This window comes from Balaenoptera ricei, chromosome 14 (genome assembly GCF_028023285.1).
Source record: "Balaenoptera ricei isolate mBalRic1 chromosome 14, mBalRic1.hap2, whole genome shotgun sequence".
NCBI classification, from domain to species: domain Eukaryota; kingdom Metazoa; phylum Chordata; class Mammalia; order Artiodactyla; family Balaenopteridae; genus Balaenoptera; species Balaenoptera ricei.
The window spans coordinates 18,100,702-18,126,717 of record NC_082652.1 but is presented as its reverse complement, the minus strand read 5'-3'; the positions used below and the strand labels follow the sequence as shown (position 1 = coordinate 18,126,717).

General features: G+C 48.6%; 1 protein-coding gene across 8 annotated transcripts in view; it reads left to right on the top strand.

The window, feature by feature from the left end:
- Positions 1-26,016, top strand: part of SGSM1 (small G protein signaling modulator 1) — a 95,144-nt gene that overhangs the window by 19,179 nt on the left and 49,949 nt on the right. For 5 of the 8 annotated variants that reach the window (XM_059895198.1, XM_059895193.1, XM_059895195.1 and 2 more), the window contains 6 exons: positions 13,966-14,041; positions 16,986-17,148; positions 19,258-19,410; positions 22,670-22,737; positions 23,014-23,159; positions 23,292-23,423. In XM_059895198.1, coding sequence (XP_059751181.1) covers positions 13,978-14,041; positions 16,986-17,148; positions 19,258-19,410; positions 22,670-22,737; positions 23,014-23,159; positions 23,292-23,423 — 726 coding nt within the window. In that variant the 5' untranslated portion in view covers positions 13,966-13,977. Of the gene's footprint in view, positions 1-7,459; positions 7,598-13,910; positions 14,042-16,985; positions 17,149-19,257; positions 19,411-22,669; positions 22,738-23,013; positions 23,160-23,291; positions 23,424-26,016 lie in introns of those variants that run through there. The other 3 variants (XM_059895199.1, XM_059895196.1, XM_059895192.1) reach the window with 3 other exon arrangements.

Below are 26,016 nucleotides of genomic sequence, written 5' to 3'. Positions count from 1 at the left end.
CTGCAAGCCCCATAGGCACCTTTAGGGGGGTTAAGAGTGAGGAACCGGAGGGAGGGCTTTTCTAACCCTCTGAAGATCCACATGCCACCACTTCATCATTTATTTATTTAGCTGCTCATTCCTGTCACAGGGACGGGACTGCAGAAGGACACCCCTGTGGCTTTGCCTTCCGTACCTGCGTGGATGTGGTGGGCAGGATGGAAGGATGTGGGCGGGAGGGTGGGGCAGATCAGTCCTGGAACTGCAGGCGAGAGAGAGTCCCGAAAAGGAAGCTTCGATCCATTCCCGGTGGTTGCTGAGGTCCTAGTGCCAGACACCTTCAGACCCCTGCTCTGCGAGGCCCGAGCCCCCTGCAGACCACACAGGCTGAAGGCGTGGAGGAGTCTCTTTGGAAGGAGACTCTTAGCCTGTTTGCCCAAAAGCTGGGACCCCTGCCGACATCCTCCATGAGTGGCAGAGTAAGGTAAAGACATTTTTTTGGAAAACAGACTTTATTTTTTAGAGCAGTTTAGGTTCACAGTAAAAATTAAATGAAAAGTACAGAGATTTCCCTTACACTCCCCGCCCCACACATGCACAGCCTTCCCCACTATGGACCCCCCACCAGAATGGGACATTTGTTACAATGGAGGAACCTACGTTGACACATTATCACCCCAAGTTCATAGCTACACTAGGGTTCAGTCTGGGTGATGTGCCTGCTATGGGTCTGGAGAAATGCATAAGGACGTGTATCCACCATTATAGCATCACACAGAACAGTTTCACTGCCCTAAAATCCTCTGTGTTCTACCTGTTCATCCTTCTCTCCCCCCAATCCCTGGCAACCACTGATCTTTCTACTGCTTCCATAGTTTTGCTTTTTCCAGAATGTCATACAGTTGGAGTCATACAGTATGCTACCTTTTCAGAGTGGCTTCTTTCATTTAGTAATAAGCATTTCAGCTTGGACATTCTTTTCGTGACTATGATTTTCCTTCGGGAACCGACATGTGGCAGAGAGAGGAAGCTAGGAGGTGCCTGGCGAGCTGGGAGAGATGGGTGATGAAAGATGATGGCTGGGGCAGAGGTGGAGCTGGCAGGTGCTGCTGGACCCTGGCTGTGACTGTGACGTTGGGCTGCACTGGGCTGAGGGAGCCGGTGCGTTGGCCACCTGGCTGCTAGCGTCCCCACCGTGACTTGGGACTCCGGAGCAGGAGACCTTGATTCAGATCCCAGCCTCTTCACAGGCCAGATGATCTTTGTCCCTCCCAGGTCTGCTGCTTCGTTGGAAAAATGAGAATAGTAGCAATGACACCTATATTATTGTGAATCTTTGGGCTCACATATGTAAAGCTCCTACCCAGCTTGTGGGAAGCATCCGTAGGTGTCTGTTGAATGAATGAATGAACCTACTGTGTGCCAGGCTCGGTGCAGAGCAGGTAGTCATGGGTTTGAATCCCTGCCCTGCCATTTGAAAACCTTGTGCTCTTGGAAAGTCATTTAATCTCACTGAAACTCAGTTTCCTCGTTCGTAAAATGAGGAGGCTAATTGTATCCATTTCTCCAAATTACCACAAGGATTGGATGAGATAAACCCCCTAAACACAGTGCCAGTCACACAGTGAGCACTTTATAAATAAATGCCAGTTGTTCTTACATAAAACAAATGCATAAAGCACCTACTACGTGGCTGCTATTGTGTTTAATGCTTTATATTGAGTTGTCTGAGGTGTTTATATATATTTTGGATATCAACCCCTTATCGGTCATATCATTTGCATATATTTTCTCCCATTCCGTAGGTTGTCTTTTTGTTTTGTTGATGGTTTCTCTTGCTGTGCAAAAGCTTTTAAGTTTAATTAGGTCTCATTTGTTTATTTTTGCTTTTATTTCTTTTGCCTTCAGAGACAGATCCAAGAGATATTGCTACAAAATGTATCATCTTATGCCTGTGAGGCAATACTAACATCTAATACAAATACTAATATAACACTAATATGAATAGCACCCATTTTATGGTTGGGAATGCTGAGGCTCAGAGAAGGGACATGATTTGCCCGAGATCATGCGTGCATGAGCTGGGATATGAATCCTGGAAGTTTGATTCCAGAGTCCAGTGCTCATGGCTGTGCAGTGGGTGTTACTCTAGGAGCTGGGAAAGGGAGGGGGCATCACATCAACTCGAGGGGGTCTCAGGAGGGAGTAAGAAGGTCACGTTATCTGGTTCTGGAGCACTGGGTGGTTTTTCCAGAGCTGGAGGTGGAGGTAAGAGTGGGTGGGGATGTCAGGTGCAGGGGACTGCAGAAGCGAATGTCAGGTAGTGGGAGTCACGTGGGTCACACAGAAGGAATGCAGGTGTGACTGGGAAGGGACAGGATTTGGCAGGAAAGGCAGGTGGAGCCACACCATGGGAATAGTTACAGCTTGCCAGGCGGTCCCATCCAGCCCCCACATCTGTGTCTGTGCTTCGGAGCTTACCAAAATATTCCTTTCCACCCCCCCCCCACCCCACCCATCAGCCTCAGCCCTGTTCCAGCCCCTCCCAACTCTCACCTCCTGCGTGCCTCGCCCATATCAAATTAAAAAATACAGAGCCGCCAGCTATTTCCATGTAGTGCTTTTCCCTGCCACACTGTCCGTACATCTGTTCCTTCCTTTGAGCTCCAGGGCACCTCTGTGGGGGCAGTAGCAGGAGGAAGTTTTTTCCCTGTGCTTTAGAGTTGGTGAATCCGAAGCCCAGAGAGTTCATTTCTACTTGTACTTCAGATCTTGAGCATCATCTCCTGCAGGAAGCCCTCCCTGACCTCCCCACCCACCCAGCTTCCTTGTTATTTGTTCTCATAGAACCAAGTTCTTTCACTGCAGAGAACTGGTCTCACTTCGTCATTATCTACCTGTTGGTGTGATTTCGTTAATGTCTTTCCACCTTGCTGGACTGTGACCTCCATGAGGACAGGGACTCCATCTGCTTGCCACCTAATGCCGCACACATAGGAGGCGCTCTGTGTAGGTTGACTCACTGAGCAGTCAGTTTTGACAGTTTTGGTTCATGTGATACGTTACGGGAAGGCAGGTGTTAGCGGAACGTGGAAGAGGCACGCTTATCCCCGCTTGGGGTATGGAAAGTCCAGGAAGGCTCCCAGGAGGAGGGGACACCTGGGCTGAAGCCTGAGTTGCAGTTAGCTAGCTGGAGCATGCATGGAGGGGCATCTGGCAGAAGGCACCACGTGGGCAAAGGCATGGAGGTGAGCCCATTGCATTGCCTTTGGGGACCTGCGTCCTGAGGCAGGGCTGGAAATACTGGCCTCTTAAGGTATCTGCATTTTGTTCTCAGCATCCGGGGTGCCTGCAGAGTGGCCCAGCCTATCTACCTCTCACCCCCCGCACCCCAGTCATTGTCGAGGGGGCCTTTGAGCCACCCCCCCTTTTCTCCCCACTTTCCCTACATGCTGAGAGTTTTGTTTTGTTTTTTATTTATTTTTGGCTGCGTTGGGTCTTCGTTGCTGCACGCGGGCTTTCTCTAGTTGCGGCGAGCGGGGGCTACTCTTTGTTGTGGTGCACGTGCTTCTCATTGTGGTGGCTTCTCTTGTTGCGGACCACGGGTTCTAGGCGTGCGGGCTTCAGTCGTTGTGGTGCGTGGGCTCAGTAGTTGTGGCTCACGGGCTCTAGAGCACAGCCTCAGTAGTTGTGGTGCCCTGGCTTAGTTGCTCCGCGGCCTGTGGGATCTTCCCAGACCAGGACTCGAACATTGGCAGGTGGATTCTCAACCACTGCGCCACCAGGGAAGTCCCTGAGAGTTATTTTTAAAACCACTTCGAAGGCCCTCCAGGCATCCTAATCTAACTCCACCGTGAGTTTCTTGCAGACGTAAGAGTCAGGCTGCCTAGGGGCCTCCATCTCAGAAGCTGTTGCTGCCTAAGCAGTACTCACCCACCTGCACCACCTGGCCCCTGCCACCTGAGGCGCCCGGCTGGCGTGCGGATGCTCTAAGGCCTCTGCCGAGCAGGTGGCAGTTCTGGTGATGTTTATTTAGGCCTCCTATGTGCCACAGGCACTGTGCTGGGTGCTTTAAACCAGGGGTCCCCGTGGCCCAAATGTAGCCTGTTTGTGTGCTGCCCTTGAGCCAAGAGTGCTTTTTACATTACAAAGGGTTGTAAAAGCAAAAAAGACTTCTGTGATGTAGACTGTAGGTGGCCTAAAAAAGAGGTTTGCCAGATTTAACAAATGAAAATTCAGAAAGCCCAATTAAATTTGACTTTCAGGGAAACAGTAATGTTTTAGCAAAAGTATTTACCATTCACTATTTGCAACATACTTATACTAAATATATATATATATATCTTATTTATCTGAAATTTAGATTTTACTGGGCATCCTGTATTTTATATGGCACTGCTATCCTAAAGCCTGAAGTATTTGCTGTCTGACTTATTACAGAAGAAGTTTGCTGACCCCAGCCTTATACACATGGAAGAAGTTTGCTGACCGCAGCCTTACACACATAGCAAACAAGATCAGGCGTCAAAGGGGCTTAGGACACTGCCTGGAACCCAGCCCCATAAGCATCGGCTACTGGTATTCGTGTTATTGATATAATCAGAGTCATCACCAAATATATATTGAACTGCTTGTCCTAGGGGCTCAAGGTTTACTTGGGAGAGACGGACACTGAATGAATAAATCCACAGACGTGTAGTGACGATCAGGCTGTGATAAGTTCTAGGGTGCCATGCAAGAGACTCTGTTTTAGACAGGGCGGTTCTGAGCACTGTGCCTGTTTTGTCTATGGAATCCTCCCATAGCAGCCCTGTGAGGTGGTGCAAACATCATCCCCATTTCACAGATGAGGAAACCGAGGCCCGAGGTTCCCCAGCTAACAGCAGAGCTGGAGTTAGTCCTGGGCCTGGTGGCTCCCAAGCCCATGTTCTTAGTCACATCACTAAAATGCCTTCTTTTATATGGTGCCAGCTGTGTGCTGGGTCTCGTTTGAGGTCCCCTGCCTGTATTTTCCGTAATCCTTATGACAGCCCTGCATACTGGGCCATGTGATTCCCATCCGGGGCTTAGAGGAGTAAACACAGTGTGGAGAGGCAGGGAGGAGGAGCAAGTTGATTTGGAACCTGGCAGTGTTCCAGGTGGGCAACTTGAGGGTAGCTGGGTGTGGGCAGGTGGCAGGTGTGAGGAGGAGAGACACAGGGCAGACCGGGGAGCCACCAGGAGCCCCCCTTCCGGCTTTGCAGATTGGCCCGGATTTCCCTGTCTCCCTCCTGAGATTAATCCTCCTTTTATGCTGTTTAAATATTTGCAGGTAGAAGGAGGGAGGGATGGGGGAGGGCGGGGCATATTTCTGAATGGTTGCAGGGTGGGGCTGGCGGTGGGGTGGGGTAGGTGCTCTGAGGCCTGATGTGGAGGCACGGCTGGGCCACAGCCAGAGGAAGTTGGGGTTGGTGAATAGAGCTGAAACGGCGCCTTAGCAACTGGCCATTCACCTAACTAACTAACCCTCATGAAAATCCACTGTGGGCCACGCAGTGAACCTGACCATCACTATCATCTCAAGAGTCATTACTGTTTGTAGCATCCTTACTATGTGCCAGGTACAGTCTCCACAGTCTCATTCAAGCCTCACATTATGCCTGTGAGGTAGGGGTGCTAAGACCATCCACCCCATCTTACAGATGGGGAAGCTTGTCTAGCATCATGTGGGCAGTGAGTGGCCAAGGATTGGACCCCAGGTCAGTGACTCCACCTCCTAGGCTCTTAGCCTCTCTCAACTGCCTCCTCACATCCTGTCCTTAGAGCTGAGAAGCTGGTTCCAAAAAGAGTGAGCTCCCCATCGTTGGAGAAACGCAAGCAGTTGTTGGAGGACTCCTTAGAATGGAGCTGGAGAGGGATCGCAGTTTCCCGACCACTGTGACCTTTGAGGTCCCCCTGCCTCTGAAGGGTCCCCACAGTGCGCTGTCGTTGGCGGAGTCACATCCAGGTGACCCAGGTCTTCTGACTCCCAGTTCAGTGCCTCTTTCCATCCCCAAGTTGGGAGACACTGGAGAATCCCTCCTCACAGGTTTCTCAGCACCTTGGGATTTCAGAGGGCCTGACCCAAGATTGGGCAGGGCTGGAGGCAGGGCTCCAGGTCAGGCCGTCAGACAGACCTGGGTTCAAGTCCTGGCTGTGTGACCTACAGACAAGTTGTATAAACTCTCTGTGCCTCACTTTATCCATCTTTAAAATGGGGATAATAATTCTCTCGTGAGGATTAAATCAGACATTCTAAACAGATCACCTGGCACTTTGTAGATGCTCTTAGTATACATTCTCCTTTAATAACAAAAGCAGAATGACAAAACAAAAGGAGAATAACAGAAGCATTTTGTTCACAGTGGCCTCCGCTTCTGCAGTGAGAGACGAAGTATTTATTAGAACAAAGGCCCTGAGTCTGAATCCTGCTGCCTCTGCGTGACCTGGGTCAGGTTAGCTAATCTTTGTGCGTCAGTTTCCCCATCTATAAAATGGGAAGAACTCGGGAAATGACCTCATTAAGGTTGTGCTTACAAATAGTCCCCGGAACACAGCGAGTGCCCAGAAAAGTGAGGGTAAGTTTTAGCGTCATAAACCTCCTACTGTGTGCTAGCCCGGCCTGCCCTTTCACCAGTCACATCACATTTAATTCTCAGCACTGCCCCAGGGGATGATAGGTTCCACTTTACAGATGAGGAAACTGAGGTGCCAGCAGGGGCACGACTCGACCGAGCTCACACTGGACGTGAGTGGCCGGGCTGGGATGAGAATGCAGGTCTGTGTGGCTCCAGAGTGGCACCAACCATAGTCACTGCCTCTGTGCCGCCCAAATGGGGCGGGATTCCTGGTCCAAAGCTTAGAAAATCACACAGGCCGCAAGGAGCCAGGATGGCACCCTGCCACTGCCACTGTCTCCAAACTACCCCACGGTCCCTCAAATCTGTCTGCCTCCAAGGTGGACCAAGTTCAAGACCATGTCTGGGGATCTGAGAGGGGGAAGGTGGTTAAGCTAATTTCAGAAGTCTTCCGCAGCTGCCAGACCCTCTTCCCCCGCCCACAGTGCTGATCTGTCCCCGGGGATGGGTCGCCCCCTCGCGGGAGTGGGCAGCAGCCTCTTTCTTCCTGCGGCGAGACCATGCCCTCTTCTGCAAGACTCTCAGTGACCTTCTGGGGAAGGCTCCCACAGCATTGCCTTTTAATTTCCTCTCCTGGCCTCCGGCTGTCAGCCTGTTACGAACTTCTGGGGAGATATTCTAGCCCACAGCTGGGAGCCAGCGGAGGTGGGAGGGGCCCTCACTCGCCAGAACCCCTCGTTCAGGCTGAGAACACCGTGGGTGCTGCATTCTCCCCTCCACCACCCACCCCCAGATCCACCCCCAGGAGAAGAGGCCCAGAGCCAGGCAGCCACGGGCCCCTCCCTGCAGCCGGCTTCCCAGCTGTGTGACCTCAACAGCAAGGCTACCCTTTGAGTTTCAGGCTCCACAGCTGTAAGCAGACGGCCTTCCCTGCTCTGCAGATTTTGGAGTTGAGACAACGCGTGTGTGCAGTCAGGGTGCCGACAGGAAGCAAGTGCTTCCCCCAAACTGAGTACATTAAGGTGAATTTAATAAAGGGCTGTTGACTAAGGCAAGGGAAGGATGCTGTGAGACCCCGTGATATTAACATTGGGGAACCAGGAACCGCTACTGCCCCCAGTCTGATCAGGGTGGGAGGGAGAGGTTCCCAGAAGGGGCAGGCTGTGTGGGGAGGGTCCCCAGAGATAGCTGTGACTGCTACGTCTCTTTCTTAAGGATTTTGGGGGAGCTCCTTGTTTTATATCCTCCCCACCCTTCCCCACTCTCCCCCCCCCTCTCCTTTTCCATCCCCTTAGATCCTTGAGTACAGTCTGAGCGTGCTTGAGATCACCTGGAGGGCTTGATCACCACCCCAGAGTTTCTTATTCAGTAGGTCCAGGGTGAGGCTGAGCATTTGTATCTCTAACCAGTTCCCAGCTGGTGCCAGTGCTGGTGCTTCTGGGCCCCGCCCCGAGGAGCTCTGCTGGTCCCCATCGCACTTACCTCCCAACTCCCTTAGCTTGTGGCTCTTTGGACTAAGGGCCCCTTCAGGGCAGGACTGTCTGACTCCACCCCTGCAGCTCTCTCCACCTTGAACTCAGTATCCGAGGGCTGGTTCTCTTGCCGCCTGCCCAGATGAATTCACCTGCGTTTGTATCAACTTGCAACTTGTCCCTGTAGATTGCTGTCCAGACATGTTGATCCGAGGTCAGTGCTGAGATAGAGATCAGGATGCCGCAGGTCTATGAGGGCACGCTCTCAGGGTCAACACCAGGGGAGGTGAGGCAGAGAAGCAGGAGTGGGTGGAGGGAGAAGTTGGGCCACAATGGGGCCTCCGTGGAAGCCTCAGCCCTGTGGAGAGCTGGGACGGCCCTTTAGAGCTGTCCCATGTTAGGGCAAGGATGCCGGATCTTCACACCCCACATGCATCATTCACTGGATGGGCCACCCCGGGCGGGACTGCGACCTTGGGGGAGGCCCTCTCTGCAGCTGAGGTGACCCTATTTCCTAAGGGATAGCAGGTCTCCCAGCAGCTGGCAGCCTCCGGTCCTCATGGGATCTGAGTGGTACATTGTGTCATCTGCCACATCATCAGAACCTTCTCATGGCCCCCACCGCCATCCTCTCCCCACCCCTGAGTCCCATGGCCCCTGTACCCCACACTCTTCCTTCCTTTCCAGCCCCAAACCAGAAAGCCCTCTTGCTATCACTCAAACACACAGAGCCCCCAGTAGAGACACCTGCCCATGGTTTTTCACCAGGTGACCTCTGAATCTTAATTTTGCTTGGCCAGGCCATCCTGCAACACAGAGAAGTCAAAGCCTCCAGGCCCCATCCTCTTTGTACTACATCAGTGTTATCTGCCACATGCGATGGTTAGGGATGCCCCAGGCCTTCCAGAGAGAGGGAGAGAGGAAGACGGCAGATGTATTAGTCTGCTCGGGCTGCCATAACAAGGTACCACTTGGTGACTTAAACAACAGAAATTTATTTTCTCACAGTTTTAGAGGCTGGAAGTCCAAGATCAAGGTGTCGGCAGGATTGGTTCCTTCTGAGGGCCGGGCGGGAAGGGTCTGTTCTGGGTCTCTCTCCTCGGCTGTTGATGGCTGTCTTCTCACTGTATCTTCACATGGTCTTCCCTCTGTACCTGTCCACGTTCAAATTTCCTCTTATAAAGACCCCAGATGATATCAGATGAAGGCTCACTCGAATGTCCTGATTTTAACTTAATCACTCTGTAAAGATCTCATCTCCAAATACTGTCACATTCTGAGGTCCTAAGGGATAGGATTTCAACATGAATTTGGTGGGGGGCCAGGGAGGGACACAGCTGAGCCCGTAACATTAGGGGAGGTGACAGTTTACAGGATTGGAAAGCAGGTGACAAGGAAAAGGAATGGAAAGAGGTTAAGGCATCCTGGGCAGGTCTTTGAGGCCAGAGGGGTGTTGCCAGCCTAAGGGCCCCTACTAGTTGCTAGCAGAGCCGGAAGCTAAAGCTGAAGGGTTTTTCACACATCCTGAGGAAGCTCACAGCCTCCTTTTGTGGAGGGAGCCGATGGGGCCTGGTGGTCTCTGCGCTAACCGTGGGGAAAGGGGCAGGCTGGCAGCAGGGCCTCTGCATCAGAGCCACTCCAGAGGGTGACAGGCAGATGGCCGCCTCCAAGGAACAGGAGGACATTAGCAGGAGGGCTGCGACCTGCTTAAGAGAGGGCTGGCCCTCTGGAAGGAGCTGAGGCCTGCCCTGAAATGGAGTGGTCACGCTTCAGCACTCCTCCCACCCCCCCAGAGCTGTCCTGCTGCTGCAGGGAACACCAGCCCGGCAGAGCCAAATGTTCCTGTGCTGGGTCAGTAAAGGGAACAGCAAGTGTGAAGGCGTGAGGTGGGACCGTGCCCTCTGAGCTGGGCAAACAGCAAGGAGATATGGGGTATGTGGAGTGAGTGACAGGACCAGTGGGGGAGGAGGCTGGGAGGACAGTGATGGACCCAGGTCATGTGGAGCCTTGTGGGCCATCGTGAGCACTTGGGTTGTCACTCCAGGTGAGATGGGAGCCATGGGAGAGCTCTGAGCACCGGAGGGATGGTGGTCGGACTTACCCTGTTTTTTCTAACTAGAAAATATTTATTTATACTACATTAACACATACATGCTTCTTAAAATTGTGGTAAAATACAGAGAACAGAAAATTCACATGCTTCACCATTTTTAAGTTCAGTAGTGTTAAGTATGTTTACATTATTGTGTAGCCAGTGTCTAGAACTCTTTTTATCTTGCAAAACTGAAATTCTGTACCCATTAAGCACTAACTCCCCATTTTCCCCTCGCCCCCACCCCAACTTCTGGCAGCCCCATTCTACTTTCTCTATGCATTTGACTATTTTAGGTGCCTCATATAAGTGGAATCCTACAGTATCTGCCTCTTCGTGTCTGGCTTATTTCACTTAACATGATGTGCTCAAAGGTTCATCCATGTTGTAGCATGTGTCAGAATTTCCTTCCTTTTTAACTCTAAATAATACTCCATTGTATGTATACACTACATTTTGTTTATCTATCATCCATCGATGAACCCTTGGGTTGTTTTCACCTTTTGGCTATTGTGAATTAATTACACTGCTATGAACATGGGCATACAAACCTCTCTCTCTGTATATAATATCTAAATATAAGATCATGTCATCTGGGAAAAGAGATAACTTTCCTTCTTCCTTTCCAGTGTGCGTCCCTCTTTTGTTTCTTTTCTTGCCTAATATATCTGGCTGACTTCCAGTGCTATGTTAAAAAGAAGAGGTAAAAGCAGGCATCTTTATTTTGTTCCTGAACTTATAGGAAAAGCTTTTTCAGGCTTTCACCATTGAGTATGATGGTAGCTGTGGGCTTTTCATATACAGGCTTGACTCGGAGATAATGTAGGTTTGGTTCCAGACCACCACAATAAAGCGAATATCACAGTAAAATGAATCACATGAATTTTTTTGTTTCCCAGTGGATATAAGTGTTACGTTTACACTATACTATAGTCTATTAAGTGTCTATTAGGTTATTCAATCTGTTGGTATCCAGTTTTCATAGTATTCTCTTATAATCCTTTTTATTTCTGTGGCGTCCCTTGTAATGTCCCCTCTTTCAATTCTGATTTCAATTATTTGAGTCTTCTCTCCTTTTTTCTTTTTTTTTAAAAAATATTTATTTATTTATTTACTTACTTATTTATTTTTGGCTGCGCTGGGTCTTCGTTGCTGCACGTGGGCTTTCTCTAGTTGCGGAGAGCGGGGGCTACTCTTCGTTGCAGTGCGCGGGCTTCTCATTGCGGTGGCTTCTCTTGTTGTAGAGCACGGGCTCTAGGCGCACGGGCTTCAGTAGTTGTGGCTCGTGGGCTCTAGAGCACAGGCTCAGTAGTTGTGGTGCACGGGCTTAGTTGCTCCACGGCATGTGGGATCTTCCCCGACCAGGGATCAAACCTGTGTCCCCTGCATTGGCAGGCAGATTCTTATCCACTACGCCACCGGGGAAGCCCTCTCCTTTTTTCTTAGTCAGTCCAGCTTAAAGTTTGTCAATTTTGCTGATTGTTTGAACCAACTCTTGCTTTTGTTAATTTTTTCTGTTCTCTATTTTGTTTATTTCTAATCTTGATTTCCCTCTGCTAGCTTTGGGTTTAGTTTATTCTCCTTTTATAGTTCATTAAGGTGTAAAGTTAGATTGCTGATTTGGGATCTTTATTCTCTAACGTAAGTATTTCCAACTGTAAATTTCCCTCTTATCACTGCTTCCCTTTCATCCCATAAATTTTTGCATGTTGTGTTTTCATTTTCTTTCGTCTCAAGATGTTTGTTGATTTTTCTTGTGATTCCTTCGACTCATTGTTTAAGCGTGTGTTTAAATTTTCATTTATTTCTGGATTTCCCAGTTTTCCTTCTGCTGTTGATTTCTAGCTTCATTCCATTGTGATCGGAAGAGATACTTTCTTTGATTTCAGTCTTTTTTAATTTATTAAGACTTGTTTTGTGTCCTAACACACTAACCTGAAGACTATTGCATGTACACTTGAGAAAAGTGTGTATTCTGCTCTTGTTGTTTGGATAGTTCATGTGTCTGTTAGGTCCAGTTGGTCTATAATGTCGTCCAAATCCTCTGTTTCCTTATCGACCTTCTGTCTGGTTGTTCTGTTGACTTACCTTTTAACAAGATCCTTCTGGACACGTTAAGACAGCCTCTAGGATGTAGATGCAGGGAGACCAGTGGGAGGTTACAGTGTCAATCCAGGAGAGATGTGACTTGGACCAGGATCACTTGCACCTGGGCAGTGCTGGTGGAGGGGAGGAAAAATGGTTGGACTCTGAGTCTATTTCGATGGTGGAGCCAAAAGAGTCAGTAAAATGATTCTGTAGAAATTGGAGCTGGGTAAAGGAATTTGCCTAAGCTCCTACAGCTAGTAAGTGGCTGAGCCAGGATTTGAACCCAAGTCTGTTTGGCTCCCAGTTCTTGGCTCTTGATTACTCACTGTGCTTTTGAAAGTACTCCCGATCCAGCTGCCTGGACACCCACCCCCATGCCTCCCTGACAGTCCACTGTCACCACTATTTGGCCTGAACTCACTCCCTCTGCCTCTTTTCCCAAATGATGTCCAAGTCTGGGTGCTGGGAGCAGAGAAAAGAGGGAGGCAGGTACCTGAGGCTGAGGAAGGCAGAGAGGGGGACAAATGCTCTGAGACCATGCGGGCTTAACGGCATGTTGTAGAAGGAGCTCAACCCCTGGAGTCGGATAAACCTGGGTCCAAGCCCTGAATCCACTCCTCACCAGCTGTGTGACTCTGGGCAGGTTACTCCACCTCTCTGTGCCTTTGTTTGCTCCAGGGATCATTATGCTGCTGGTCCGTTTACCCATGATTATAGTGACAAGAAAGCATGTTTTTCAACTAGAATATTCTACCAAAGCAGAAGTCAATCATGATCTTTCAAGCCATTCATTCCTCAAACAGAACTTTATTGAGCACCTACTGTGTGCTGGGACCACAGTTGTTAAGCAGGGAGACATGTAGTGCTTGCCCTCATGGGGTCCACAGCTTGGCAGGCGGGACAGGTGCTGACAAAATCACAAATCTGATGGATGTTACAAAAGCAGCCACTGTGGGCCCCCAAGCAAGGAAATTTAATCTTAACAGATGATGTTTCAGGCAGGAACAGAATAACGGTAAACGAGGCCAGGTGTGAGGTTCTCGGCAGGGCAATGACCTGCATGCAGCTAACGTTTATCGCAGGCACACTGCGCACCAGGCTCTGTACTCAGCACGTGGGGTGCATTACCGTGTGCAGTCCTCCCATTGCCCCTTGTGGGTGCTGTTCCTACAAGCCCTTTCTTTACCCAGTGAGAAAACTAAGGTTCGGAGAGGCGACATGATCTGCCTGAGGAAATACAGCTAGTAGCTAGAGGGGTCAGGATATGGCAGCTGGAGACAAAATGAGAAACATTTTTATAAGTTGGAATTCCAGCTCTGCTGCTTCCTAGCCGTATGGCCTTGGGTGGGCTAGTTCATCTTCCTGAACCTCAGTTTCCCCATTTGTAAGTGGGACCAGTTCCACAGGCTCAGTTAGATAGTTTTCAGACTTTTAAATGCTGCTGGCAAAACCAGGCTTAGAGCTTGCTGGGCTTAGTGGCCGGGAGCTGTTCACGGTGCGGGTGCTGACTTGGTTATGTCGGGGGAAGTGCTGTGTCAGCTCTCAGTGTGAAGTGTGGGACTATCAGAGGCCACAGGCCCTAGCCCTACAGAAAACACAGCGGGGAGGATGTGGAAGGAAAGCAGTTACTAAAACATCCCAAGCAGCCTGAGAACACCATGGGGGGTGATGTAACCTTCTGAGGTGTCTGCACCCCGAGTGGGTTTGGGTCTCCCCCTCCGGTGCCTCTGCCTTCCAGGTGAAGCAGATTATGGAGGAAGCCGTCACACGCAAGTTTGTCCATGAAGACAGCAGCCACATCGTCTCTTTCTGTGGTGAGTTAGTGGCCCGTGGCCTTGAAAAGTGGCTTTTTTCCCCCTCTGTGGGCTGCCTCGGGGATGTGGCGTCTTTCTTTGAGCAAAGTTCTCATGTCATTCTTTTGCTTTTTAACTGCAAAGCTATTTGTGGATTCTAAAGGGACTCCATTAGGGAATTTGGAAGTAGAGAAAAGATTTGGAAGTAGAGAAGAAATTAAGAATGACATCTGCACCCCGGGAAAAGGTAATCATGGTTGACACAGAAGGATGCCTTCCCTCCCGTGGGTTCCGTTCGCACTGACCCTACCCCAAGCGACCAGGGGTCTTGCATCTAAGGGATGGGCTCTGCATCCTTTTCTCACCCAGGTAAAGAGACAGGATGAATGAGGACTTAAAAAAAAATAATAAGGAATCAAGAGCCATAGACACATCCTGAGGGATCTCTTCCAGCTGGCTCAGCAAAGGAGGCAGGCTCAGAGCGTGACTGAGACTTCTCTCCTTGAACCTGTGAGGCCCACAGGGTTCCAGAAATAACCTCCCTGCCAGGTTCTTACTGTACTTTCACAATGGCTAGAGACAGGTGTCTTACCGTGTCCCTAAAGTCAGGATTCAGTGCATAAGCAGTGTGTACGTATATGTGGGAGTGTTTCTTTCTCCCTGAAAACCTTTTTATTTCGTGATTGGAGTCTCATAACGAAGGATAAGCTGTAATGCCCCTCTCATGGTTTTGGCCCTATGGAGGGACCCGTCAGCTTCCATCCAGATGGCCGGGGACACCACCCGTGGGCCTGCAGCTGGCCGAGCACATGCCATGACCTGGGTAACCACTGACGTCAGCTCAGCCCCTTGCAGCCCACCTCTGTTCAAATCCCACCTCTGCCACTTCTTGGTTGTGTGACCTTGGGCAAGATCTTATTTTTTTAGGTGATAATGCATTTATTTAAATCAATAAATATATATACACATATATATATTTTTTGACTGTGCCTCCTGGCTTGTGGAATCTTAGTTCCCTGAGCAGAGATCAAACCTGGACCCATGGCAGTGAAAGCGCTGAGTCTTAACCACCGGACTACCAGGGAAGTCCCAGAAATATGTTTTATGTATATATTGGGTTGGCCAAAAAGTTCATTCGGGTTTTTCTGTAAGATGTTACGTTATGTATAAAAATACACATTTATGCACGCACATATATATACACACACATACATATATATGGGAATATATATCTCTATATATAAATATAGATATATATCTCTGGCTTTCTTCTCCTGGACATTTTTATTTGCAAAAGACATGATATGCATGTCTATTTTGGGACTCACTAGCATACCTACCAATTAAAGACTTAGAAGACTAGAGAGTGATAAAAATCATAATAATTCTCTAACTCTGATCAGAGTTTGGGGGTGAGAGAAATCTGCTGGCTCTAAATGAGACCTGAAGGATGTCCCTGAGGTTTCTTTTGTCCATTGTTCCTTATGAGCCATTGTCAGAAAGAATGGAAAAATGTCTACCAAGCCGGAATGGATCATGAACTTACTCAGTACAAAGAAATGAAAGTTCTGGGTATGTAAGCAAAAATGAAGATATTTTAGAGATCATCGCCCAGAATATTTTAAATCCATGAGCAGATTAGGCAACATGTGAACAATCCTTCAGAGCCAAGTCATTGCTAACAACAACAACAAAAACAACACAGGCAATTAAACCGAAACATCTCAGTATTTCTCCTTGCACATGGCATGACCTTGGTCAGGCTCTTGAGTGCTGGTGTCCTCTTCTGAAATGACAGTAACTAGAACACTTGCTTCATGAGTTTTGCCGCGGGGATCAGGGAAGGTAAACCTTAACACTGGTCTGACACCCAGTAGGTGCCCAAGAAGGGGTGGCTCTTATTATAAATTCACATTTTCCCATAAACATTGATTATGTTCCAGTGCATACCAGAGAGCTCCCAGTGTGCTGTGTAAGACGGAAAGTAAGAAGATAAATAAAGGCTGCTGAGAGTATCAGATATAAGATAGGGGCCATCAGAATGGCCTGCACAGGGTCTGTTTCTTAGAAGGGAACACTGAGGACCAGAGGGGGAAAGTTATTTGCCTGAGGTCACACAGCAAGTTAGTGATAGAACCCAGGCTACACCCTAGGTGTCTTATTTGAGGAGGGCTGGACGGGGCCTCCAGGGGAAACACAGAAATGGGAAGATTATGACTGAATCCTCTCTTCAAAGGCCCTTTGTGGAGGCACAAGTGTTGTGAGCACACCTTGGGTTCAGATGTGTGTTTGAATCCCAGCTCCATCACTTATTTGCTGGGTGGCCCTGGGCAGTTCAGTTTACCTCTGGGAGCCTCAGTTTCCACATCTGAAAAATGGATGGTTTTCCTTTCTGCCTGGCTGTGGATCAAATGAGATCCATAATGTTAGCTGTTACTGGAGTCACAGTAGTAATGACAACAATGTGATTCTCTAACTAGAATAAAGCTCAGCAGTCACATGGTCCATTACTCATTGACAGGAGTAATAGCTAACATTCGTAAAGCACACACTATGTGCCAGGCTCTGTGCAAAGTGCTTTCCGTGCATTTTTCCCACCTCATCCTAACAGCAACCTCATGAGGTTAATGTTCATACCATCCCCGTTTTACAGATGAGGAAACTGAGGCCCAGGGAGGGGAAGTAATTGCCCCCTGTCACACAGCTGGTTATTGACCAGGAGAGAATGTGAACAGAGATGATCTGACCTTGGGCAGCAAACGTGGGTTCACCACTAAGCCCCCTTGCTCCCTTTTGAGGGGCTGGATGGTGGAGAGGCATACGTGCTTTTTGCTATGATGCTGTCACGAAATTTGTGATTCTGGGGTCCCCGGATCTTCAAGGTACCTGTGTGTGTCTGAAGCTCAGAGCCAGGCTGGGCACTGGGGAGCATGGGCAGGGCCTGCTGATCATTGTGTCCCCGCAGCGGCTGTGGAGGCCTGCGTCCTGCATGGCCTGCGGAGGCGGGCGGCTGGCTTCCTGCGCAGCAACAAGATCGCAGCTCTCTTCATGAAAGTGGGCAAGAGCTTCCCGCCAGCAGAGGAGCTGAGCCGCAAGGTGCAGGACCTGGAGCAGCTGATCGAGAGCGCGTAAGTGCTGAGAACGGGGTACAGGCTAGGGTACCCCCAGAGGCCAGCCCCTGCTCCTCTCCGGGCTCTGTGAGAGCCTGCACCTCCTCGCACCCTCTCCACTCTCCATTCTGCTCCTCAAACCCACCAGATTCTTTCACACCCCAGGTCCTTTGCACACACTGTACCCTCCACCCAGTTCACACCCCTCATCTTCCATGGCTGGTTCCTTGTCATCCTCAGGCCTTCCCCTAACTAATGGTAAATTCCAACCCTCACCCCATTTCTCTTTTATATCCCTCTGTTTATTGTCTTCCCAGTTGTTATCACCACCTGTAATTTATTCATTCCTTCGTTTACTGTTTACTTGATTGTTGTCTGTCTCCCCCACTTGACTCTGAACTCCTTGAGGGCAGGCAGCTGCACCTGTGCTATCCCCCATTAGGTCCCCAGTGTCTGAGACAGTGCTCAGCACCTGGGAAATGCCCAAGAAACAACTGTAAAATGAATAAGTGCCTACTCTGAGCCAAGCCTGTGCCAAATGCAGGAAGATCAGAGTTTAACATAACCAACATGGTCTCTGTCTGCGTGGACAGATGCTCACAGTGAAGCAGCCATTGAAGGGGATGTTGTCTTAGTGGCTGATTGTGTGTACTGGGGGGAGGCTCATGGCCCGAGAGTGTGTACATGAGGGCCTTCCACCCGAGCCACCCCCAGGGTCCCGACTGCACAGCCAAACCCCCTAGCTGGAGCCTGGTCAGGGATGGCAAATAGGTTTCAAACCCATTTGGTCCTAGTGGCTGCACACAGAGTTGTGTTGTGAAAGATTCTGGAGCTGTGAGTGGGCTTCATGGGAAAGAGGGCAAGGATTGATTAGCCATGCCTGTTACGGGCAAGAGAAGGGAGAGAGAGGCATGCATGTCATGTGTTTGCCCTCTCTGCCGTGAGTGGTTACTCCACTTCACTGGATGAGAAATGGCCCTTTCCTTGCCCTTTAGGCCCTGCCAGCCCCTGGCTGCTGGCCAGAACTGCATGATGGGTAAGGCTATGGATTTGGCATTGCCAACTCCCATTTGGAATCTGACTCCTCAGCCACCTGGTCTTTAGTCTTTCCAATCCATCTGCTAAATTCCCAGGTGTTTGCTGATAACTTCTTAAAGGGATGGATTTCCATGGACCTTCCATAACACTGGGAGCAACTTTCTAATGGAGGAATGAGAGATGTCCATTCCAGGTGCCCATTCATTCATTTGTGCAATCATTCATTCATGGACATATTTACTGAGCCCTTTGTATGTGCCAGGCACTGTGCTGGGCCCTGGAGATACAGGCGTGAAAAAGGGCCAAGGCTTGCCACTTGGTAGACTCTCAATATTTTATTTTAAAAGCAGTCGAGTTGCATTGTCCATACCCTCGAGGTCACAGTGTGGAGGGGAAGACAGAGAAGTGAGCGGGAAGTTAAGCTGCAGAGGTTGAGGGAACACAGAGGAGGGGCCCCTCCCCAGCTTCAGCTGGTGCAAGAGGGCTTCCTGTAGGAGGGGGTGCCCTCGCTGAGACCCCAAGAGTGAGAAGGAGTCAGCCAGGGAATAGGGTGGGCGGGGGAAGCCGGGAAGAAGCAGCAGCTCATGGAAAGTCCTCAGATGAGAGCTTCGCAGCCTCAGGGATCCACAGATATCTCTGTCTGGCTGGATCATGGGGTCAGAGGCAGAGAGTGGTAAGGAGGTGTCTGGAGAGGCAAACGGGCAAGGTCATGGAGTGCCCTGCTAGTCATGTTAAAAAGCTTCCTTCTCCAGGGCAATGGGGAGCCACCAAAAGATCTATAATCCAAGACTGTTCTTGGCCAGCACTCCTTTCCAGCCAAGAGAGAGAGAGACAGAAATTTCAGTGTGAGAATTTGGCTCACCCATCAACAGTGTATGAAAGTGTCAGTTTTACCACATCTTCACACTCACTCGGTGTTATTTTTTCAACTCTTTTCCCATTCTCCAGGAACAGTATGGGCTCTTGTTGTTGTTCTAATTGACATTCCTTGATTTCTTAGAGAAGTTGGACACTTTCCCATTTTCATATTGATCCTGTTGGATTTCGTCTTTTGTGACTATCTATTATCTTCCTTTACTGGTCTTGAAGGCGAAACCAGATCCAGGGACTCCAGGAGAATGTGCGAAAGCTGCCAAAACTGCCCAACCTGTCCCCACTCGCCGTCAAGCACCTGTGGATCCGTACAGCCTTGTTTGAGAAGGTCCTGGACAAAATTGTTCATTACCTTGTGGAAAACAGCAGGTGAGCGGAAGACACCTGGGTGCGCTCTGCCTCCACCTGCTGGCCTTCTTAGGAATTGCACCCTCGCACAAAGCTGCTTACCCTTTGCCCCCTTAATATACACTTGATGTGAAAGTGATTAAATAAGGGCCTTCTGGATGTTTGACTCTGAACTAGCCTAGCTTAGAACCTTGGGAAGATTTGGGTGCTTAATAGCAATGCAGGGTCTTCAGAATTGGGGTGGGGTATAAGGATCTTCCAATCTTAGAGATGTTCCTTTTCCCATGAATGAAGCCCACAGTCTATTCACTCTGTGGCCCTAGGGGACTCACTTAGCTTCTCTGTGCCTCTGTTGTCTCTTCTGGTGAATGGGAGGGGATGGGAATTGCTGCCACTCTGGAGAAGAGGTGAAAAAAGGAGTTAGTGAGTACACAGCATTTTGGAAATGCATAGTGATATTTTTTACATTTTCTCTCCTAGCTCAGATTGACATGGTATAAAGGTTTTACAGTGTAAGTCCTCTTGGCAAACATTCATCCATGCATCCATTCATTCACCCAATATATATTTACTGAGCATCTACTATGTGCCAGGCACTAACCTAGATGTTGGGGATACATTGGTCTTGCCTGTCATGTTAAAGAACTTGGATATTATGAAAAGAGCAGTGGGGAGCTACTGAAGGATCTATGATCTGAGACTCCTTGTGGCCAGCACCCCTTTCCAGCAAGAGAGACAGGGAGGATGGAAGAAAGAAAGAAATACATCTGAGAATCTTTCCATCTTTCAGTATGTGAAAATGCCTGTTTAACCACATCCTCACACAGAGTGGGTATCATTGTTTTCATCTTTTATTCTTTGCCTGTTTGCTAGGAAAATATGTATGAAAGTACAAACCAATGTCCTTCCCCTCATGAAGCTTGCATTGTAGCAGGGAAAACAGGCAAATAGTAATTGTGATCATTTGTGGTGAGTGTACCAGGACAGGTGGGTGGTGTTTAATTTCCTCTGGGTGGTCAGGGCAAGTATCCCAGAAGATGGGATACTGTGAAACAGGGTGGGGAAGAGTGTTCCCAGCAAAGGGAACAACAGGTGCAAAGGCCCGGAGGCAGGAGAGGAACTGAAAGAAATCCAGGCTCTGGAGCTCCAGTTCACCTCTTCACCTTCTAGTAAATTATAACACATCTCTGCCCCCTGTCTTGTTATGGGTCCAGGGTCTCTGTAGTTAATTGCCTTTGGCATATGACCTTGTGTTTTCCCACTGAAAAAGTTGGTCATATTTATTTAGTAATTTATTTGAGCAGCAATACCAACCTACTATTTCTTCATTAACACTGTATTTTGAATTTTAGGTTCACACAGAATTGAAACAGTAGTACAGAGGGTTCTTGCCTACCCTCAGTGTTAACATCCTACATAACTGTAGTACAAGTCTTAAAACCAAGAAATTGCCATTGACACAATACTGTTAAACCAACAGTATTGGTACATTCTTTTTTTTTTTTTTTTTTTTTGCTATATAATTCTATGAAATTTTAACACATGCATAGTTTCATAAAACCAACACCACACTCAGGCTATAGAACTGTTCCAAAGAAACCCATCACCTGGAAGAAACTCTTTGGGGCTACCCTATATAGTCACATCTTGCTCCCAACCTACCTACTATTTTAAGACATTATTTCCAGGTTATGATCACATAACTGTGCTGATTTTTGGAATAGAATACGAGTGGTGGACTGGAAAGTGTCTCAAAGTAGTAGCTTCAGATCTGACACCAAAATGTATAAACTTGATGTTGAGCATGTCCAGGATGTGTCATTCTGCCTCAGCCAATTTTATGGTTGATTGAAGATTTCTTTGGGGTAAAATTACAATGATTTTGCCACATTTAGTGAGAACTTCCCGGTGCTGGGACTTAATACATGCAGTTGGACATTGACTCCTCCCAGCAACCCCAAGTGGGTGAGTTCTGTCATTCTTCCCATTTTACAGCTGAGGGCACAGAACGAAGCTTAGAGAAGGTAGTCACCTGCCCAGAGACACACAGCGAGGGAGGGAGTGGCCGAGCGGGGCTCCCACTCAGTCCGACTCCAGATGCTGTGTTCTTCACCCCCTGTTGTAGGACAGGAAGAAGAGCTAAGCTTGCTGGGTGTAGCCTGCATCCACCTGCTGTGTGGCCTCCAGCAAGTCACTTACCTTCTCTGGGCCTGAGATCCCTCAGGAGGTCAGAACAAGGTCCTTTCCAATTCTGAAGTTCTGTTAGTTTCTAGATTGTATGAGTTTGCAAAGAATTAGAAACCAGTACACAGCAACTCAAAAAACAAAACACTCAGCACGAATGTATTGACAACATTGCATGTTATTTTGGAGAGTCAGAGGCCGGGGGCATTTTTGAGCATGTCAGGCCAGCATCATCTGCTTTAGTTTTCCATACAGGAAGGCCTATTAGTACAGCTTTTGAGGACACACCACAGCTAAAAAGCATATGTTTGCCTCAATAACATTGGAAGGGCAGACATCATCTGAGCCTCTAAGTGACTTCGTGTTTGAAATGGAAGATGCAAGAGAAGCAGACAGAACCAGCCAGGCCTCGGCAGCCTTCTAATGATTTTTTCTGTTACTCTCATTATTTTTTTTTAAACCAATGTTAGTTTTGCATATTTTACTCATTTAGTTTTTTGTTTTTGTTTTTAAATTTTTATTTATTTATTTATTTATGGCTGTGTTGGGTCTTCGTTTCTGTGCGAGGGCTTTCTCTAGTTGCGGCAAGCGGGGGCCACTCTTCATCGCGGTGCATGGGCCTCTCATTATCGCGGCCTCTCTTGTTGCGGAGCACAGGCTCCAGACGCGGAGGCTCAGTAATTGTGGCTCACGGGCCCAGCTGCTCCGCGGCATGTGGGATCTTCCCAGACCAGGGCTCGAACCCGTGTCCCCTGCATTGGCAGGCAGGCTCCCAACCACTGCGCCACCAGGGAAGCCCCTGTTACTCTCATTATTAATAATAATGTATTATTAATAAGCCATGTATTAAGCAGTTATAGCCAAGCACTGTGTTAAGTGCCTTACATCTGTTGTCTCTCTCAAACATCCTTTGGCAGGCTTATGAGACATATTATTATTATCCCCATTTTACAGATAGGACAGCTGAGGCTCACAGAGGTACTGGGTGACCAGAGAGGCATTGAACCCAGTCTGCTCTTAACCATCAGGCTGTAGTTGATTGTGTGCCCTCCGCTGCTCACCATCCAACCCTGCATGTCCTTTCCTCTCTTGCTAGTAAGTATTACGAGAAGGAAGCTCTCCTGATGGACCCCGTGGATGGCCCCATCCTTGCATCTTTGTTGGGTAAGTGGTCCAGTGCTCTGAGCTTCTTCTGGATCTCTGGTCTCAGCTCCAGGGGGCACCTCCTAAGGGCCTCTCTCGCCTCCCACCAGCCTCTCCCTTCAAAACTGCTCCCTGCCTCTTGCTTTCAGGGTCTTGTGCTGGTTTCTCTTTAGCAGGACCCTGGGTCATGCCAGCTGCCTGGAGGGGAGAGATGGTGAAATAAGTGGTCCGTCTGGTGGTAGAAGGGAGGGAGGACTTTCCAGGGAGATGGGTTCCTAGCCCCTGTCTGCTCCGCAGTGGGGCCCTGCGCCCTGGAGTACACCAAGATGAAGACTTCTGATCACTTCTGGACGGACCCCTCAGCCGACGAGCTTGTCCAGAGGCACCGCATCCACAGCTTGCACCTGCGACAGGACTCGCCCACCAAGCGTCCGGCCCTCTGCGTGAGTGGGGTGGACGGTGGGGCGCTGGGAGGGAGTCTGGCTGAGTTCTGGACTTGGTATGGAGGTGGGGAGTGGACCGGGGCCTTGGTGGTCACTCCAGACCTCATCTGCCACCTCCCCGCACATTGCCAGATCCAGAAAAGGCATTCGAGTAGCAGCATGGATGACCGGCCGTCCCTCTCCGCCCGTGACTATGTAGAGTCCCTGCACCAGAACTCCCGGGCCACCCTGCTCTATGGCAAGAACAACGTTCTGGTTCAGCCGGTGAGAGTTCGTCTTGGGCCCGTTCTTCCACTGGGGGTCTGGCTCCAGGTTATAGAGGAGGAGTTCCCTCTGGCTCCTGGTTGCTCATCCATCTATCGAGCCATCCACCCATTCACCCATCTATTCATCCATCTGTCAAAATCTCCACCCACCCAGCCAGTCTACTCTCTTCCAGTCTCTATATTCACCCATCCCTCTATCTATGCATCCATCACCATTTCTTTATCCATCTGCCTGTATTTATATCCACCCAACCACCTGTTCATTCATCCATCCATCTACCCATCATTACATCCATCCATTCATCTACCCATCATTACCTCCATCCATCCACCCATAATTATATTCATCTATTCATCCATCCATCTACTCATCATTAATCCATCTCTTCATTTGTCCATTTGTTTTCCAGTTCATCTATCCATCCATCTGTCCACCCAGCTGTCTATCATTCTCTGTTGTAATCACTCACTCATTTAGTTCACTCATTTGTACTGAACCCACTATACACTAGATGCTTAGGATATCAAGATGAAAGTCTTCACAGCTAATAGTTATGGAGCGCTTCCTATGTGTCAGGCTCTGTGCTAAGTGTTTTTAACTGTATTAACTCATTTAAACCTCACAACAACCATCTGAAGCAAGTTGTATTATCACAGATGATAACACTGAGGCCCATACACAGGGGAGTAAGGGGCAGAGTTATGATCTGAATTCAGAGTCTGTACCACTTATCAGTCGCCCTCTATGCCCCAGCACTGAGTGCAGCCCCAGGGGTGGGTGGCGAGTAAGACACATGAAGGCCCCACCCCCATGTGATATCTCCTTTGCTGTCCCCTCCCTGGACCATCGAGATCAGCGTTGTGTTTGGGCTCAGCCGGGAGGAGGAAGAGAGAGAGCTGTTGGCCACTCCAGCCCTGCGCTCACAGTTGCCACCACTGGGTGCCCCAGGTCACTTCTCCTTCTGAGCCTCAGTATTTGCATCTCAGTGGGCACGAGACCCTATTTCCTCAGTTGTAAGAAGCCATGAATTTAAGATGCACGATTTTTTCTTTTTTGGCCATGCTGCGCAGCATGTAGGATATTAATTCCCTGACCAGGGATCAAACCCGCGCCCCCTGCAGTGGAAGTGCAGCGTCTTAACCACTGGACAGCCAGGGAAGTCCCAAGGTGCCTGATTTATTAACACAACCGTCAGGAAATTTAAAATGCTATTAAATTATACGCAGTGTTTTCTCACTAGGAAATTTTATTTTATACTTTTTGAAGGAGATATTTGAGACTTATTTATAGTTTTTTTTAATCATACATTATTCTTATAAGTATACACAAGGGGAAATATAATTGAAATACATTAGTTAAGATAGTTCCAAAACATCGTCACATTCCAGGATTCCGATCTTCTGTATCACTTTTTGAGTCACAGTCATCACTGCCCTTATTTTTCTATCTAATATAATTTTTTGTTCCATCAAGAGACAGGGTCAACAAATTACAGGGTGTGGGCCAAATGCAGCCCTCCACCTGCTGTTTTGTTGTGTTTTTTTTTTACCATTTATGTTCTTCCTGATACTTTATTACTTTTTTTTTTTTTTTTACAATTTTTATTGAACTTTAGTTGATTTACAATGTTGTGTTTGCTTCAGGTGTACAGCAAAGTGGTTCAGTTATACATACATACATATATATTATTATATATATCCACCTGTTTTTGTAAATAAAGTTTTATTGGAACACAGCCATGCCCATTAGTTTATATATTGTATATGGCTGCTTTCACGCTATCATGGCAGAGTTGAGTGGTTGCAGCAGAACCTGTATTGTTCACAAAACCAAAATTATTCCCTATCTGACCCTTTACAGAAAAAGCTTGCCCACCTCTGATCAAGAGCACAGGAGGTACAGCCTTTCCTGCAAGCGTGTGCACTTGGTTGTTGTGCAAGAAAGTCTGGAAGTGTGGTCACCCCTGCAGGGTGAATGATGTGTCTGCTTCACCAGTATCACACTCCACTCCACTGCTCTGTGCCCAGCCTTCCTGCATACATAATCACTTTTCCAATCAGATCACAGTCTAATCTTTTCGAAGACATTTTAAAAAAACACCTGTACTCCACATGTGGAGTAACAACGATAGCACAAAGCGTCATTGAAGGGACAACAATATAAACAGCCGAGACCGAGTTTGCACCAGATCGGGCAAGGACAACTATGTCACAGTTTAAGATGCCGCTGATTATAAGAGGCATCCCCGTTTCAGGTGCACTAAAATGTGAAAAACAATTGTGTATCTTAGAATCGATGAAATACGGCAAGGATGCTTCCTCCCAGGGTTGCTGGCATGTGTGGTTGAGATATTTATGGAGTGGAGCCATGCTCAGTCCGCCCTCGGTGCTCAGTAAATGTTAGTTGTCTGTCTCCACATGTTGTGGGGGTGAATTTGGGGGGAGGAGGGCTGCTTCTTATGTGTGAGGCTTGGAGACAGCCCCCTCCGCCAAACCCCACTTGGGATAGAGCAGAGCAGGTGAGAAGCCCTGCAGACATATTGGGAAGGCAGAGGATGGAGCTCCTGGGCGGGGAGTATGGAGAGGGTATT